This window comes from Oncorhynchus keta, chromosome 3, assembly GCF_023373465.1.
Source record: "Oncorhynchus keta strain PuntledgeMale-10-30-2019 chromosome 3, Oket_V2, whole genome shotgun sequence".
Taxonomy (NCBI): Eukaryota; Metazoa; Chordata; class Actinopteri; order Salmoniformes; family Salmonidae; genus Oncorhynchus; species Oncorhynchus keta.
The window spans coordinates 9,417,840-9,434,258 of NC_068423.1; the positions used below are offsets into that span (position 1 = coordinate 9,417,840).

The window sequence follows — 16,419 nt, forward strand, 5'->3', positions numbered from 1 at the left end:
TTTACAGACCGAAATACTCCTCAGAGCCACCCCTCCCCCTCCTTAGACGATCCCGCAGGTGAAGAAGCCGGATGTGGAGGTCCTGGGCAGGTGTGATTACACTTGGTCTGCGGTTGTCAGTCTCTAAAACGACGTTGGAGGCAGTTTATGGTAAAGAAATTAACATAAAATAATCTGGCAAAAGCTCTGGTGGACATTCCTGCAGTCAGCATGCCAATTGCACGCTCCCTCAAAACATGAGCCATCTGTGGCATTGTGTTGTGTGACAAAACTGCATACTTTAGAGTGGTCTTTTATTGTCCTCAGCACAAGGTGCACCTGTGTAATGATTATGCTGATTAAATCAGCTTCTTGACATGCCACACCTGTCCAGGTGGATGGATTATCTTGGCAAAGGAAAAATTCTCACTAACAGGGATGTAAACAAATTTGTGCAAAACACTTGAGAGAAATAAGCTTTTTATGCGTATGAAACATTTCTGGGATCTTTTATTTCAGCTCATGAAAAATGGGACCAACACTTTACATGTTGAGTTTGTATTTTTGTTCAGTATATTTGGGGTACTGTACTTTATGGGGATGTTTTTGATGGACCCCCAGTCTCCCTGTGAGAGTGAGAGCAGTGCTCCCTGGGCCCACGCCTTCAGCCCAGCCTCTGGCTCTGTTTTCAGTCAGGGGATTGGCCGGCTGGCCCGCCGGTAGCCAGAGAGGCCAACCAGGGTCCACTGGCGCGTGTCTGAGATGTCATGTCAGGCAAGTACTTCCCCTATGGCTGAGCGAGGTTTCAGCACGTCATTTGTCACCCCTATGGAGGTGGAGAAGGACTGAGCATGAGTCCAAGTCTAGCCAGTCTACCAGCCCTTGGGAAAGCAGCAGAGGGGAGTGGGGATCCTATACCCTTGAAGAGAAGGAGTTACAGGTAACTTATTTTTGGAACACCACAAGTCCAACTTGTCTTGGAGTGGGAAAGCACAGGGGAGGTGAGTTGAAAAGAGAGGGGAGAGCAGGGGAGGAAAGGAGAAGATAGACAAGAAGACAGGAGAGGAGAGCGGACCAAATATACCTCCAAGCAATACCTCCTGCATTCCCTATTCCCTTCTTCACCTCATGAAGGACTGTCTGATCTCAGCCCTATCCCAGAGGGCCGTGCCTTCTGCGAGTAACAGGAGCTGGAGACTGATGGGGCGGCCGCAGTGTAAGGTGGGATGGACATCCGTCACAGATGGAGACGTGCCGCAGTGTGGCCGGACCCAGAACCACTCTTTCCACGCTACGATACAGCTATGACTGGAAGTCACTTTTCCATAGCAGGTTAGAACTTACGCAGCAGGTTAGGAGTATTAACGTAACAGGTTAAAATCATTTGGGTTAAGTTTAGGAAAATCGTTTCCTAACCTCCTGCGAAAATCACTTCCGGTCATAGCTGTATCGAAATGACGTGAAAAATAGTCTGTCCCATCCGGACCGTCACAGCGTCAGTCTGTCTTCATCTCAGCTCTGGCCCTATTTCTGGTCCAGTGAGAGAGAGTAATGATAAATTACTGCTTTCCTGTAATTAACTAAAAGGATGGCTGTGGCCTGTTTCGTTAGAGGGTGGAGAGAGGAGAGGAGGCTGGGGGAAGAGGAGAGAGGAGGGGGAGGAGAGAGGAGTTTCCTGCCATGTCCCAGGCAATGGTGTTGGGTTTCCTCTGAGGTGTGGTGGAGGTGGGGGGACTGAGATGGAGGTGAGGGTTGTCGGGGAGCGGGTGCTGCCCCACTGTTTATTTTCAGAGCTTCAGCTCCTGCTCTGCCCTGGGTGGGGAACCACCCAGCCTCCCCGCCCTACTTCCCTCCTAGTCTCCCCACCTACTGTAGTCTGACCCGTCTTCAGTTTGAGTAAAAACACCAGAGCAGGATCAGACTCTCAGCCCAGTGCAGCACCCAAAATCAGAAAGGTTACAATACAGGCCACTTGACTAGCCATGTAGTCATCAGTATAAGAGCACATGCACCAAACACATGGAAACGCACACACACAGACAGTTGGGTCTGGGCCCCGATGGCAGCATAAGCAGCCGTTGATCTAGATCTGCTGCATAATCCTCAAAATGACAAACGATACACAAATTTCATTAACTAATAATTTATTTGTCATTTTACGATTAAAAAGTCAGTGGTCATTGCATCAGAGGAAAATGTACAGGGAAGACTTCATAATAACATGAGTGATGAAGGAAGGGGGGGGGGTGCATGGAGCGGAAGGCAACACCCCATCGGCCCTCAGAAGGCAGGTGGACATCGTCTGTGTGAGTGGTGCTCTGTCGTGTAACTCTGTGAACAGAATGTCATGAGGACAGGAGGGGGCTTCTGGCAAATGGGGAGACATTTCATAGAATTTTGCTTTCTTGAGCACGATTTCACATATTTCATAACACCTGGCAGCAGCCTACAGTCATTGTTGCAATCATTTTGGGCTTTGATATATATTTAAAATGTTCTACGTATAATTCTCTCTCTCTCTCTCTCTCTCTCTCTCTCTCTCTCTCTCTCTCTCTCTCTCTCTCTCTCTCTCTCTCTCTCTCTCTCTCTCTCTCTCTCTCTCTCTCTCTCTCTCTCTCTCTCTCTCTCTCTCTCTCTCTCTCTCTCTCTCTCTCTCTCTCTCTCTCTCTCTCTGACGTTATAAATACTGCGGGAGGGGAACAAAGAGCGCAAGTTACGATCCTGGTTCCACTGCCAAGCTGTGGGGCTTGTTAAGTAAAGCAACAGGGTGGCTCGCCCTAGGAAGACTACAAAATGCTTTCGAGGGGTACGTTTAAATTTCTAAATAACATCTGCAGGGTTTAGTAAAGCTTGTTATCTGTAGTCCAATATTCAGGGTGGCACAGATAAAAGAGGAAGAAAATAGAGAATGAGGTAAAGGGAGAAAAAGTATAGTGATTTTTTTGTCTTGCTGGATATTATTCATAGCCTGGTCCCAGATCTGTTTGTGGTGTCTGGCCAACTCCTCTGGAAAATTACCATAGGAGTTGTAGGAGTTGCCAAGACAGCACAAACAGATCTGGGACCAGGCTATACAGTATTATGAAGTGTTGAGGTTCACACTTGAGCTACTCGGCACTGTAGACAGTGCAGTATAACCCTGCGTGGAAGCGGGTTGGTTCTGGACACGTAACTTGGACATCCATCAAACCTGCCCATGCTTTCCCCACATACCAGGCCAAGAAATGGTGGCTACTGTAAGACCACCTGTTTGACAGCTCGTCACGGACGCAAATACATAAATAATCAGACGATTTGGTTCTGCATTTTTGTGAAATTCCATCTCTGGGAATTCCTCTAAGGAAACGCTACTTTTACTCGGAAATGTTAGTGGTTCCATCTGACCTCTTTGCTGTTCTAAGAAATAACGTTACATATTACACCAAAATGTATGGAAAACAACCTAGTTCACTTTGGTCATGGATTGGTTTTGGATTGGTTTTCAGAGCACTGTGCTACGCGACATGTTGAATGAATACTGTATGATGCAAACATTGACACATATGAGGGAGGACCCACAACTGTTACACATAAAACCTACAATCTAACCAGACAGACCTTCATGTGAACAACTTCTAAATCCATTCAGCGTTTCCTTTTTTTACAATGACAACGCTCGGTCTACATTCTCAGCTTTAACGACATAATCTCATAAGTAAGTACAATCATACCATGTGTCTTTAAGCGGTTTTTACATTTGACATTTTCTCATTTATATACATTCTTTCAGCAAATGAAAACAAGACCTTCACCACTGAAGGACTGTGGCTGGCTGCCTTTGTCCTACTACTGTCACACACTACATATACAAAAGTATGTGGTCGCCCCTTCAAATTAGTGTCCACATACCTTTGGACATGCAGTGTATCTAATACACAGAAACACACATGTTGCAGAACAGAAAGGAACTGGGTCCTGACAAGAGAGGGAGAGACACTCTTCTGAGGGGCTTGGAAATGTGACAAACCAAACATAGCACTGCAGCCAACCAACCGCTAGCGTGACATTACTGTCAGCATGCTAACAGTTAGCTAGCATTACCCCTTCACAATGTGTTTACATTGTTCTATTTTTGAAATCAATCGTAATACGCTTTTAAAATGAACTAAGGACAAAGACAAAACAGTAACTTTGAGAGCAAACATACGCTCCCTTGTGGTTTCGTTTTTGTCCTGATTTTCATTTTCTTGATTCAATTTAGAAACAGGCTGATGCATTATTGGCCAACGAAGAGAGGGAAATGTCGGCAAGGCCAATGAGGGGAGATGACTAAGGAGGTTTCCTCTGGATTTGTGATGTTAACATTTGTTAATTCCATGCTCTGCTTACTGTAAATTTTTCGCTTCGCATCGGACGGACCAGCCAAACCACAAACATGCAAACATACAAAGACATGAGGATTGAAGTAGACTATCGCATCATAATACAATCAGGCAGTGTGTATGTAGCCTAGAACGTTCCGGACTCTTTCAGTTTGTCAATAAACTACAGTTAAAAAGGTAGAGCTTAATCCAACCTTTGTCTGTTCTTCGTGAAATGGCACTCTTTATTTTGAGCTCTTCTTTCGGCAAGCGATCACTAGCCCGTCATTGGACACTTTGTCGAAAGTGGCAAACATTTAAAAGACAAGAGAAATAATAGAATTGAACCAACAAACGATATCGGTCACACAATGACACCCGCAGGACCTTCTATCAACAAACAGTGGAAGACATGAAGCAAAATATCCCCCCAAAAGTTTCCCTAGTATCAAGGGCATTGTTCTGTTCTGAAGCTGGCTACTTTCCACTCTGCTGGAGTCCCGCTCAATATTCTTTTTCTTCACATGAGTCAGATAGTAATGCATGATTCCATTTCCTGCTCGTGGTGAGAAGGCTTGTGTGGGGGGGTCTTCACTTAGATAGTGAGACAGTGGGGTCTGTAGAAGTATAGGAATCTGAGAGCAGAAGTACATGAATATAGAATAAAAGAGAAACATTATTAGGGTTTAGTGTTTGCCAGTGTCCAAACAGTGCCACTGTCTGCCTACGACTGGAGCAGTAGAACCAGTGAGTGAGCGGTGGGGTCACTGTCAACAGCTGTATAGTCTAGACTAGAGTAGCAGATGCCTCAGTCTGAAGTTGTATATATATTGTAATGGCAGTGGTGGCAGCAGTGAGGTTTTGCATTGGAGAAGGCCCCTGTGGGGACAGCCTTTGTTGTGGTTAGAAGGATCCTCTGAGGATGAGGATGCAGCGGTTGTGAGTTCTGGTCCAGAGATACTACTGCAGAGAGTTCATGTCTACAGATATCTTACCTACGGAATAGGAGTACAAGACAAAATGGCCGCTCTAGGCCAGTAATCTCAGTTGCGTAGAGAAAGGTTGGGGTTTAGAGACAGTGAAACAGTGGGTGGAGGAGGCAGACGAACTGAGGTTGTGCAGTTTGTCTTCTCCCCTGCATGGGACACTTTGCTACAACACTAAAAAATCTGTTTCTCTCTCTGATTATCTGAGCTCCATGGATACTCCTGGTAATAGAATGGGAAATGTGAGCTTTGATAGCTTCAAAACACTAAAACATGGTGGCAGGAGGGGAGGACTGAAGCAGTCTGAATGGGGAGGGGGAATGGGAGAGGGCAGGGGTGTGGGGGAGTGTGGACATTTTCGCTGTCGTTGTCGAGAAAGGGAATGGTATCCGCTCGTCTACACTTCGTACCCTTTTTAATGGTCCCTTTTTAAGGCAGACCAATAGAAAAAAGACAGTCACAGTCCCATGATTAAAACAGAAAATAAAAAGGAAATAATTATACAATATACACAAAGTGGTCCTTAAACAGGTAGTATACATGCAGTCTGTAATGTGCAGTGTACCCCGTTTTTTTTTGGGGGTCAGGGTTTTTAGGGGGTTAGGGGGGTCGTGTTCTATCCTGCGAACTAGCCGAGAGCTAGGAAGGGGTCGTGGGGAGGTAGGAGTAGGGGTGGGGTCATGGGGGGGTTGGCTGAGGATGCGCTGCTCTCTCCCCCATCATGCTTTGCTGCACTTGCCCTTCTTCTCTTTGCGCTGGAACTTCCGGAGGCGCCGCGTCCAAACGTCTCTCCACTGGATGACCAGGCTGTTCTTATCGGCCAGGAGCCCTACGCGCTCTGCTCCTGCAGCAGCCCCAGCAGCCCCTGGTCCAGCCCCGGGCCCCCCGGCCCCAGGGCCCCCCGGCCCGGTCTCGCTGGTGCCCATCACCAGGAAGCGCTTGCTCATCTGGATTTTGGGACACTTGCAGGCCAGGTCCTTCATATGGATCCATAGCACGTTGTCGCCCCGTTTGAGTGGCTCGCCGCGGCTCTTGTAGACCGAGACCACGTTGACCGAGAACTTGGCCCAGTCGCCCACCGTCTCCATGTCCAGCACGTTGACTTGCACCGCTGATATGGCACACAGACAAACCAACCATTACAACTTATGCAGGTACAGTCCTAACAAAACTGTAAACTAACTGAAAATACTATTTAGCAAAAAAAGCCAGTAACATATAATACCTTATAGCTACTAACAATCATGTTTCGGACTGATGGGCTGGCAATTTACTGTTATAATTCACTGTTCTAGTACGGGTACTACTTTTTTCATGCGTGATAAATAAATTGGATGCATTCAGTTGTTCAATCGCTCACCATAGTCTTTCTTGCAGTATTTCTTCATGTTGATCTTCAGATTCCCTTTCACTGGTTTGCAATAGGATTCACAATCCGCTGAAAAAAGAAAAACCCATTTTAAACACCGGATACATTTGTAGTTGATGCACCACAATTACATGTGTGCGGGGTTTTCCCTTTTTCAAAACACCGGCTACCTGCACACTAGGCAGTCTTACATTTGGAGTCCAACTTGCTGGGAATTACACACTTGGGACAATTACACACATAACAGGACAGATCCACACTTAGGAGAATTACACACATAACCGCACACAGCAGCTACACATTTGAGATGATAAAGTGAACATGATGACATGGTTACATTCTAGGAATAATTACACACTTGAGACGTTTACACACTGTGTTACACACACACACAAAGGAGGTACATAAAAACGCATGTAGCACACGCACATAGCGCACACACACACACACACACACACACACACACACACAAAACAGACACAAACATGCATGCACGCATACACACACGCATGCACGCACACACCTACATGCAAACACACAGGTATGCACACACACATATATATACACACACACAGCACGAGTGCCAGGACTCTGAGACAGGCGGCTGGATAGAGGAAATGTTAGGTTTGGTCGGATTTGCTGGAGTAATATACGACCTTATACAAATCACACGTAAGCCCCTGCAATAACCGCTGGGGGAGTCGTGGGTGGGTGGAATATTACAGAGGGGGAAAAGTGTTCCATTTGACATGTCTGCCTGGCTTTTGGGGGACTCTGAGAAAAGACAGAGCGCGGTGGAAGTGGTCATGGCTGGATGGCTGTGAGTAGCCCACAGCAGCCTCATGGCTGCGAGACTACGGCCAGAGAGAGACCACACAGCTGACTGCTGTACGTATGGAGGAGGATGAAGCTGCCCTGTGGTCAATGCGCTTTTCTCTGGGACTTGACTGGTGGGTGTTGGGTCATAGGTGTGTGAACTAGAGCGGTTGAAAAAAACATTTGCAGTAAAACAACCGACTGTACATACCGCAATACAGGTTTGGTTGAATTGATCCCTTACAGATCCATATAGGACATGAGAAAACACACATGAATGGACACAAAGTAGTGAATAATATGGGCCAGCCAAACCACAACGTAACACCCAGTGGTGCTGTGGAACAACCCAATGTAAGCTTCTGTGGTAGAACTTCTCCCTAAGCTATGACGGGGCACTCACTATTAAAATGGTCAATTGGCTTTAATGTCACTGCAGTGGGAGTTGTGAGGATGGGACAAAGGATCAAACATGTTCATTAAACCACTTCTTTACTGTACTTGTTTTGGGTTTAGAAAACCTTTTTGGGTTGGATACTTCAATATAGCGCTGGTTTAAAAGGTCACTGAGGAACAGAGTTGCTGACCAGTCTTGTTTTCTAGTTAACATGCCAGAGAGCCTGGTATCCGATTGAATTTTACTCTGGCTTTTGAAGGGGACATGCGCAAAGGTCCCGAAGACACCGGGTTTCGTTTGCCACTAGCGTGAAATCACAAAGACGTGAGTCCTGGTATATGCCGTCTCCCTGGTCTCAGTCTCTCTAGTTTCCTTCAAAGTAAAATCATTCACAAGTTGTGCAGGGAAGCGGACTCCTCCTCCAAAACAAACAAAATAAAAGTGATCGCTCACAGGAATATGGCCCCCCAAAAAAACGGTTTCAGGGTCGGTCGCATGCGAGGAGGGAGCCGTGTTGCGAGGAGAGAGGAGAGAGCCGGAGCAGGCGAGGGCAGGAAGAGGAGAAAGAGAGAGAGGGGGCCGAGGAACCAGTAAAAATGTCAGGGAGGCTTGGCCCGTATATTAGAGTGATGGAGCTTTTATTAGCGACAAGCGGAGAGAGAGGCCAGAGCAGCTGCCTAGTTCCTTTACCCCTCACTCACAGCAGCTTTCAATAAACCTCAGTTAAACATACCTGGGTTAACGTGTGTGTTTGTGCATGTTTCTCTGTGGTGAGAGAGAGAGAGAGAGAGAGAGAGAGAGAGAGAGAGAGAGAGAGAGAGAGAGAGAGAGAGAGAGAGAGAGAGAGAGAGAGAGAGAGAGAGAGAGAGAGAGAGAGAGAGAGAGGATTTGGTGTACGTGCGTGGGTGTGTGAATGTGTGTGGGTTAGGGAGAGGGCGCAATGAATGAATTGATGAAGTAGGCCACACTGAATCAGTCATGGGGAGAGCTGAATAAATCTGTTGAATGTCCATCTACAGGAGTGAAGAGAGTGATATGCTAGAGCAGTTCAACCAGACAGTCAAGTAGAAAAGGACAGTTAATCCTGCTCCCTAGCTTTTACCCATAGGATCTTGGGCTCCAAAGTGTTTTTTCATTGTGTACATATACATGTGTTTGTGTGTGTGTGTGTGTATAAATGCATGTGTTTGTGTGTGAGTGTACGTGTGTGTATGTTTATATATTTGTACATTAGTATGTGTGTGTGTATATACAGTATTTGTGTGTATGTATATGTGTCTGTGTGTGTGTGTGTGTTGCGTGTGTGTGTGTGTCTGCATGGTACCCTGGTACAGTGGCAAGCCGTGCAGCCCTTGGTATCAGTGGTGTGTGTTTTCCCATGAAGAGTCACTTACTGATGGGCATTCACCTGGAAAAGACCCCATGAATCGCCTATTGACCCAGAAGAGCCACGGCTGAAAACACACACAATCGACTCGGAGGCTCTGGTTACCCTTGTTCCCCCGTCCCTTTTCACAGTGCCGTGACAATGACAAATTGCGTCCACCGCCCCCCGCACGCACGCACGCACGCACACACGCACACACACACACACATTTTCAGGTTTTGGGTACCTGAGTGCCCTAAGGAGGAGGAGAGGTTGGTTGGTATATGGGGTGTGGGTTAAAGGAGAGATGGAAGAGAAAATGATCCTGTATGTTGTACACTTGTGTGGGGATGAATTAACGATAAAGAACTGCTCTTATTTGTTTTTCACAGTGGAAAAGCCCTTTCCCAGGGATGCAGAAACACACAAAGGAGTGTACTGTGTGTGTGAGGGTTACAAGCCCAAGCAGAGACTAAGTTGGTGTAAGCAATGTGGGGAAAATTCCACCTAGCCTATCAGAGGGCAAGGCGGAGCCGTTAGACCTATCAGTGGGCTAGGTTAGCCGTGGTCTGGCAGTTGATGGTAGTGTGAGCCGCTAGAAAAACTAATAAGGTGACACCACAACTTTCACATCCGAGCTAGACATATTGCAATTCCTTCAAGTTGAGACCCAGTCGGTCTTTGGCTAGCTATCAAAGGTCACCAGTCTAAATCCCTTCCTCCCACAAACTCTCCCTCTGCGGTAGGTACATGTTACTCCTTAGTACTGATACAGGATTTTTTAAAAATCCATCCGCCTAATGGTTAAGGTTAGGATTGGGAATAGGATCTGATCCTAGATCTTTAGATATATAGCAAATTCTACATCAAGCACTCCCGCTCAACTCATTTTCCCCCCTTTGGCTCGTTTGCATGCATCCCCTGCAGTGTGAGAAGTCCCAGGCCTTACAGAACATCTCTTCTGGCCTGGGCCTTCCAGAGAGGGCCGTGTCTCAGCCGAATCAACTGTGAAAGCTAAGGAGGGGGTCCTGACGTTGTGGGAGGTACGTCTGTGGTCGCCACGGCGTTGAGTTAAAGCCTGTGATGAATCACCGTTTCCAAATCAACACCGGGCCACAATTCCCCCGGGGAGGCGAAGGCGTTAAATAACGGGAGGGGAATAATTGACTGGAGAGAGCCTGGATGGAGTGAGGACTGCCAGGAGTCAGAGGCGGAAAACGTTCTCCCCCAAAACGACGGTCGCCAACACTCTTTTCACGCCTCGAAAGTTCCCCGTCGAAGTTTCCCCGGGGTAGCAAACTGCAACTAATCACTTCTGTTGCAGCCTTTCCGTTGGCTTTGTGTTCGGCTGGAGTCGGACTTCAAGCACAGCGGAGCAAAGCTAACTCGCTAAAGGCTAGCAAGCAGACGTCGTGCCAAGAATGCAGGTTTTAAGACAATGGAAAATCTCACTTGGATCCAGAGCAGTCGTTTCTTCACGGAATATCAAAAGAGAGGCCCACCCCCTCATTAATATTTATTAACCCAGTTTAGAAATGGAGGACAGAAATATTAAAAAGGTTGTGTTTTTTAAAAATGTTACACAGGTGTCAGGTGTGGGATGTAGGGTGGGGGAGTGACTAACCTGCCGGTTCCTCTGTGCTGCTGCTGACCATGGCTGTAGGGTTCACCACTGGGATCTCTGAAACACACACACACACAGTTTTAACTAGAGTTTTATGGAAACAATTTATAAATTATATGTAGACATGGTGTAATTGCTGGCCATATGCCTACTCTTTGCATCTGTGGTCAAGCCAATAAAGTATGCCTGAATTAAATCACAGTTATTTGACGTAGGTAGAATGAGAGGAAGGGTGTAGGGTGGAAACATCAACCTAAACACAGTAAAAGATACTGATATTGGCACACACACACACACACACACACACACACACACACACACACACACACACACACACACACACACACACACACACACACACACACACACACACACACACACACACACACACACACACACACACACACACACACACACACACACACACACACACACTGTAGAAGCATACTTTGTCTGAGCCAAACTCTCTTCCTCTGAAAACAGCACCACCATGGTGTAAGAGATCAATGCATTCAAACAGGGACATGGGATGAGCCACCTTCAGACAGATGCAAACTCCCTCAATACGCCTGGTTAGCTCAACCAGAACCCCTCGCCAGTCTCCACCAAAGCCAAAATAATTAAATTCTTAAAGAATTCCCCCCACAACGAAGGCCCCCTTTTTAATACAAATGCTAATGCAAAGCGATGAAATTCGAATGCTAACAACAAATCCACTGCCTCAATGATAACAACAACAGGATGATTGGGACGCTGGCTTAGCATCGTTAGCGTGCACCCAGAGGGATTTGCCTTTCGACTGGGGAGTTAGAGGGAGGAGGACCGGGTTGGAGTCAAACAAACAGACAAGGAGCTTCCTGGAAAGAGCGTTTTTGAGAGGCAAGTGACAGTTGGCTTGCTTCGAAATTATGGACACCCCTACCAAGAACAACAAATAGGGCATTGAGCTTTGGACTGCTTGGTAAAGGCCGAGAGGAAAGGAGAGCAGCTGGTGAAAGGCACGCCAAGCTGTGGGCCACTCCTCTGAAGGTGGAGGGTTGAGAGTGGATATTGAGATGATAAAGGGATATTCAGATGAGGGGCAGTGTTATCATACTAATTGGCTGTTAGCACGCCTGGTCTTTGTGTCGTACTGTGTTAGAGGGCAGAAGGGCTTGACCGGGGAGGAATGATAGTACCAATCAAATGGAGGGCGTTTTGGGAAGAGATGCTCTCTGGCTCACAGGGGAAACCTCAGATGGCATGCATATACACACGCGCTGACACACACACTGAGGCCAAGAAACACTCTTTCTCCTCACTGGGTGTCTTTCAGAAAGTATCTGATTGGTTTTGTCGGCCGCGACCGCTATTGTTTTCTCCTTTTTGCCCTCCGCCATCTGCTCTGTAACACCAATGTGAGACCAACAACATGGCACCATGTGGCACGACGTGGCATAGCGGGGTAGGGTACGGCATGGCTTGGCGTGGTACACCATAGTTTGGTGTGGTTGGTTCAGGGTTACACAAGCCTGGTGTGTGTGTGAGAGAGTTGTGCCAAACCACATGGCACAGCACGATGGCAAGCTGCCCTCTATTCCTCCTGCCCGCAGGCGGTGGACCAGTGATCTAATTCATACACACACACACTCACAGAGCACGCACACACACACATAAACACACACACACTGTACTGGCATGTGACGGTGCTAAAGCCTGAATGGTAATCAGGTACTGGGGTCTCAGGGTGGCACTAATCTACCCCAGACCAGACCACCATGACCTGCCTTCATCTGCGGGACTGGTGCCAGCTAGGAACTTCTGTCCCTACCTTTGTTTTACCAGGACAGGTTACCTGAGAACATATTCTCTTTTACAACCTGCCCAAATAGTGAGCAAATGTTGCTGGGGTTACTGTCTAATTCATTATTTTTTTTAACAATGGCGGCTGAAGGCATTGAAAACTCAGACTTTCTAATCGAACACAGGCAATGGTGGATTCATGGATGGGCTAGCTTACCTCATGCTAACCGAGTGCTGCAGTGTGTACCTACTTGAGTTATCTATCATAATTAGCTTTTAAACTCATGTATACCCACTAATGGGATAGCTAGCTTGTGACATCCCAGGGAACATGACTCTCCACCATGTTGTTACCTGGCTATAGAAATGAGACCGGGAATGAAGCAGCTGTACCTGCCATGTTACATGTGTGGTTGTAAACCCCTCGTTGGAGCTGGTACATGGTTCATGGTTTCTCTCGTATGCAGTAGTTCCCAAACTGTGGGGGCTAGGAGTCGGCAGCGGGGGAACTCAGTCCGGCATTCAACTTACTCTTGAAAGGTGTAATAGTAGAATGCACAAGGTGTCATTTTGACATTGGGTAATGCATCAACAGTTTTCCTCTTGTCAAACCAGTCATTGCATACCTTAGAGAGCTATAATGTGTCAGAAATGTCCAGATCAACTAGCCCATGTTAGCTAGGTTTTTTAGACCATACATTCTGTTGTAATGTTTGAGTCAGTCAAATATCACATGAATGCACATTAGACATGGCAAAATGTATAGAATTGCACAGAAAGGAGCTTTAAAACTGTAAAATGTTCCCAACACCCCATGACTAAATGTGTAGAATTGCAAGAAATAAGCTCTAAAGCTGCTAAATTGTATCTGCGCCAACAAGAGGGGTGTGAACAGTTTCTGTTATGAACAGTGCGTGTTATGAACAGTGCGTGTTATGAACAGTGCGTGTTATGAACAGTGCGTGTTATGAACAGTGCGTGTTATGAACAGTGCGTGTTATGAACAGTGTGTGTTATGAACAGTGTGTGTTATGAACAGTGTGTGTTATGAACAGTGTGTGTTATGAACAGTGCGTGTTATGAACAGTGCTTGTTATGAACAGTGCTTGTTATGAACAGTGTGTGTTATGAACAGTGCTTGTTATGAACAGTGCGTGTTATGAACAGTGCGTGTTATGAACAGTGTGTGTTATGAACAGTGTGTGTTATGAACAGTGTGTGTTATGAACAGTGTGTGTTATGAACAGTGCGTGTTATGAACAGTGCGTGTTATGAACAGTGTGTGTTATGAACAGTGTGTGTTATGAACAGTGCTTGTGTCCATAGAAATAGAAATAGGCTCAGGATGCTCCCCGATACTGGTAGACCTGAGTCTGGGAACCGCTGCAGTATGGTACGTTTTCCCCAGTATGTAACATGGTAATGGTATTCCAGTATGTTACATGGTAATGGTATTCCATTATGTAACATGGTAATGGTATCCAGTATGTTACATGGTAATGGTATTCCAGTATGTTGCATGGTAATGGTATTCCAGTATGTTACATGGTAATGGTATCCAGTATGTTACATGGTAATGGTATTCCATTATGTAACATGGTAATGGTATCCAGTATGTTACATAGTGTTGCTTTTCAGTTGAGCGAGCGGTCGCATTCGCACTTCGCTCTGCAGGTTGTATAACTTTTTATAACTTTTTCATTACATTTCATTATAGTACAACGGTTGATTTGTCTAATCTTAGCAATTCTTCTTAGCTAGCTTCATAGCCGTCCTTGTATCAGAGATAATTGCATAATTATCGTATTTCGTCGCCCTAACGTAGCCTTCACTGCTATTCGCCCAGGAGCTAGCTAACGCACACAGATTAGCATCACTGTAGTGCTATTCACTCAACTGTACGACTTGATTAGTTCAGTGTTAACTAGCTACATAGCTGTCTTTGTTTCCAAGATAATTGTGTAGTTTAGTGTGTGTAGCCTTGGAGTGATTATCTTAATTCACTGAGGTTCGCTAGCCAGCTATTTGTCGTCCTTAACGTAGGAGACTCTGCTAGCTAGCCAACAGCTAACTGCTAACAGCTAGCCAACGTCTGCTGTTTTGAATTCAACAACCCGGTCAGGTGGTTTCACATTTTCGTTTCATTGCAGTGCAGCGGTTTGATTTGTTTGATCGTGGCTAGCTGCATAGCCGTCTTTGTTTCAAAGATAATTGTGTAGTCTAGACCGATTCCCTAGGTTAGCTAGCCAGCTATTGTCGTTCTTTAACTCAACGTAACGTAAACAACACTGCTAGCTAGCCAGCTAGCCCCCGAATAGCAGCACTGTAGAATTATTACACTCAACGGAACGACTTGATTAGTGTAGTGTCAACAACGCAGCTACTGCCAGCTAGCCTACTTTAGCAGTACTGTATCATTTTAATCATTTTAGTCAATAAGATTCTTGCTACGTAAGCTTAACTTTCTGAACATTCGAGACGTGTAGTCCGCTTGTCATTCCAATTTCCTTGCATTAGCGTAGCCTTTTCTGTAGCCTGTCAACTATGTGTCTGTCTATCCCTGTTCTCTCCTCTCTGCACAGACCATACAAACGCTCCACACCGCGTGGCCGCGACCACCCTAACCTGGTGGTCCCAGCGCGTACGACCCACGTGGAGTTCCAGGTCTCTGGTAGCCTCTGGAACTGCCAATCTGCGGCCAACAAGGCAGAGTTCATCTCAGCCTATGCCTCCCTCCAGTCCCTTGACTTCTTGGCACTGACGGAAACATGGATCACCACAGATAACACTGCTACTCCTACTGCTCTCTCCTCGTCCGCCCACGTGTTCTCGCACACCCCGAGAGCTTCTGGTCAGCGGGGTGGTGGCACCGGGATCCTCATCTCTCCCAAGTGGTCTTTCTCTCTTTCTCCCCTTACCCATCTGTCTATTGCCTCCTTTGAATTCCATGCTGTCACAGTTACCAGCCCTTTCAAGCTTAACATCCTTATCATTTATCGCCCTCCAGGTTCCCTCGGAGAGTTCATCAATGAGCTTGATGCCTTGATAAGCTCCTTTCCTGAGGACGGCTCACCTCTCACAGTTCTGGGCGACTTTAACCTCCCCACGTCTACCTTTGACTCATTCCTCTCTGCCTCCTTCTTTCCACTCCTCTCCTCTTTTGACCTCACCCTCTCACCCTCCCCCCTACTCACAAGGCAGGCAATACGCTTGACCTCATCTTTACTAGATGCTGTTCTTCCACTAACCTCATTGCAACTCCCTCCAAGTCTCCGACCACTACCTTGTATCCTTTTCCCTCTCGCTCTCATCCAACACTTCCCACACTGCCCCTACTCGGATGGTATCGCGCCGTCCCAATCTTCGCTCTCTCTCCCCCGCTACTCTCTCCTCTTCCATCCTATCATCTCTTCCCTCTGCTCAAACTTTCTCCAACCTATCTCCTGATTCTGCCTCCTCAACCCTCCTCTCCTCCCTTACTGCATCCTTTGACTCCCTATGTCCCCTATCCTCCAGGCCGGCTCGGTCCTCCCCTCCCGCTCCGTGGCTCGACGACTCATTGCGAGCTCACAGAACAGGGCTCCGGGCAGCCGAGCGGAAATGGAGGAAAACTCGCCTCCCTGCGGACCTGGCATCCTTTCACTCCCTCCTCTCTACATTTTCCTCCTCTGTCTCTGCTGCTAAAGCCACTTTCTACCATTCTAAATTCCAAGCATCTGCCTCTAACCCTAGGAAGCTCTTTGCCACCTTCTCCTCCCTC

The 16,419-nt window shown here is 46.8% G+C and overlaps 1 protein-coding gene across 2 annotated transcripts in view; it reads right to left on the reverse strand.

Moving 5' to 3' along the window:
- Positions 1–5,883: 5,883 nt before the first annotated feature.
- The window catches only part of ntn2 (netrin 2), a 62,309-nt gene continuing 51,773 nt past the window's right edge, over positions 5,884–16,419 (reverse strand). For both annotated transcript variants that reach the window (XM_035748096.2, XM_035748090.2), the window contains exons 5-7: positions 10,878–10,934; positions 6,666–6,743; positions 5,884–6,416 (exon numbers count right to left, since the gene is read on the reverse strand). In XM_035748096.2, coding sequence (XP_035603989.1) covers positions 6,025–6,416; positions 6,666–6,743; positions 10,878–10,934 — 527 coding nt within the window. In that variant the 3' untranslated portion in view covers positions 5,884–6,024. The remainder of the gene's footprint in view (positions 6,417–6,665; positions 6,744–10,877; positions 10,935–16,419) is intronic.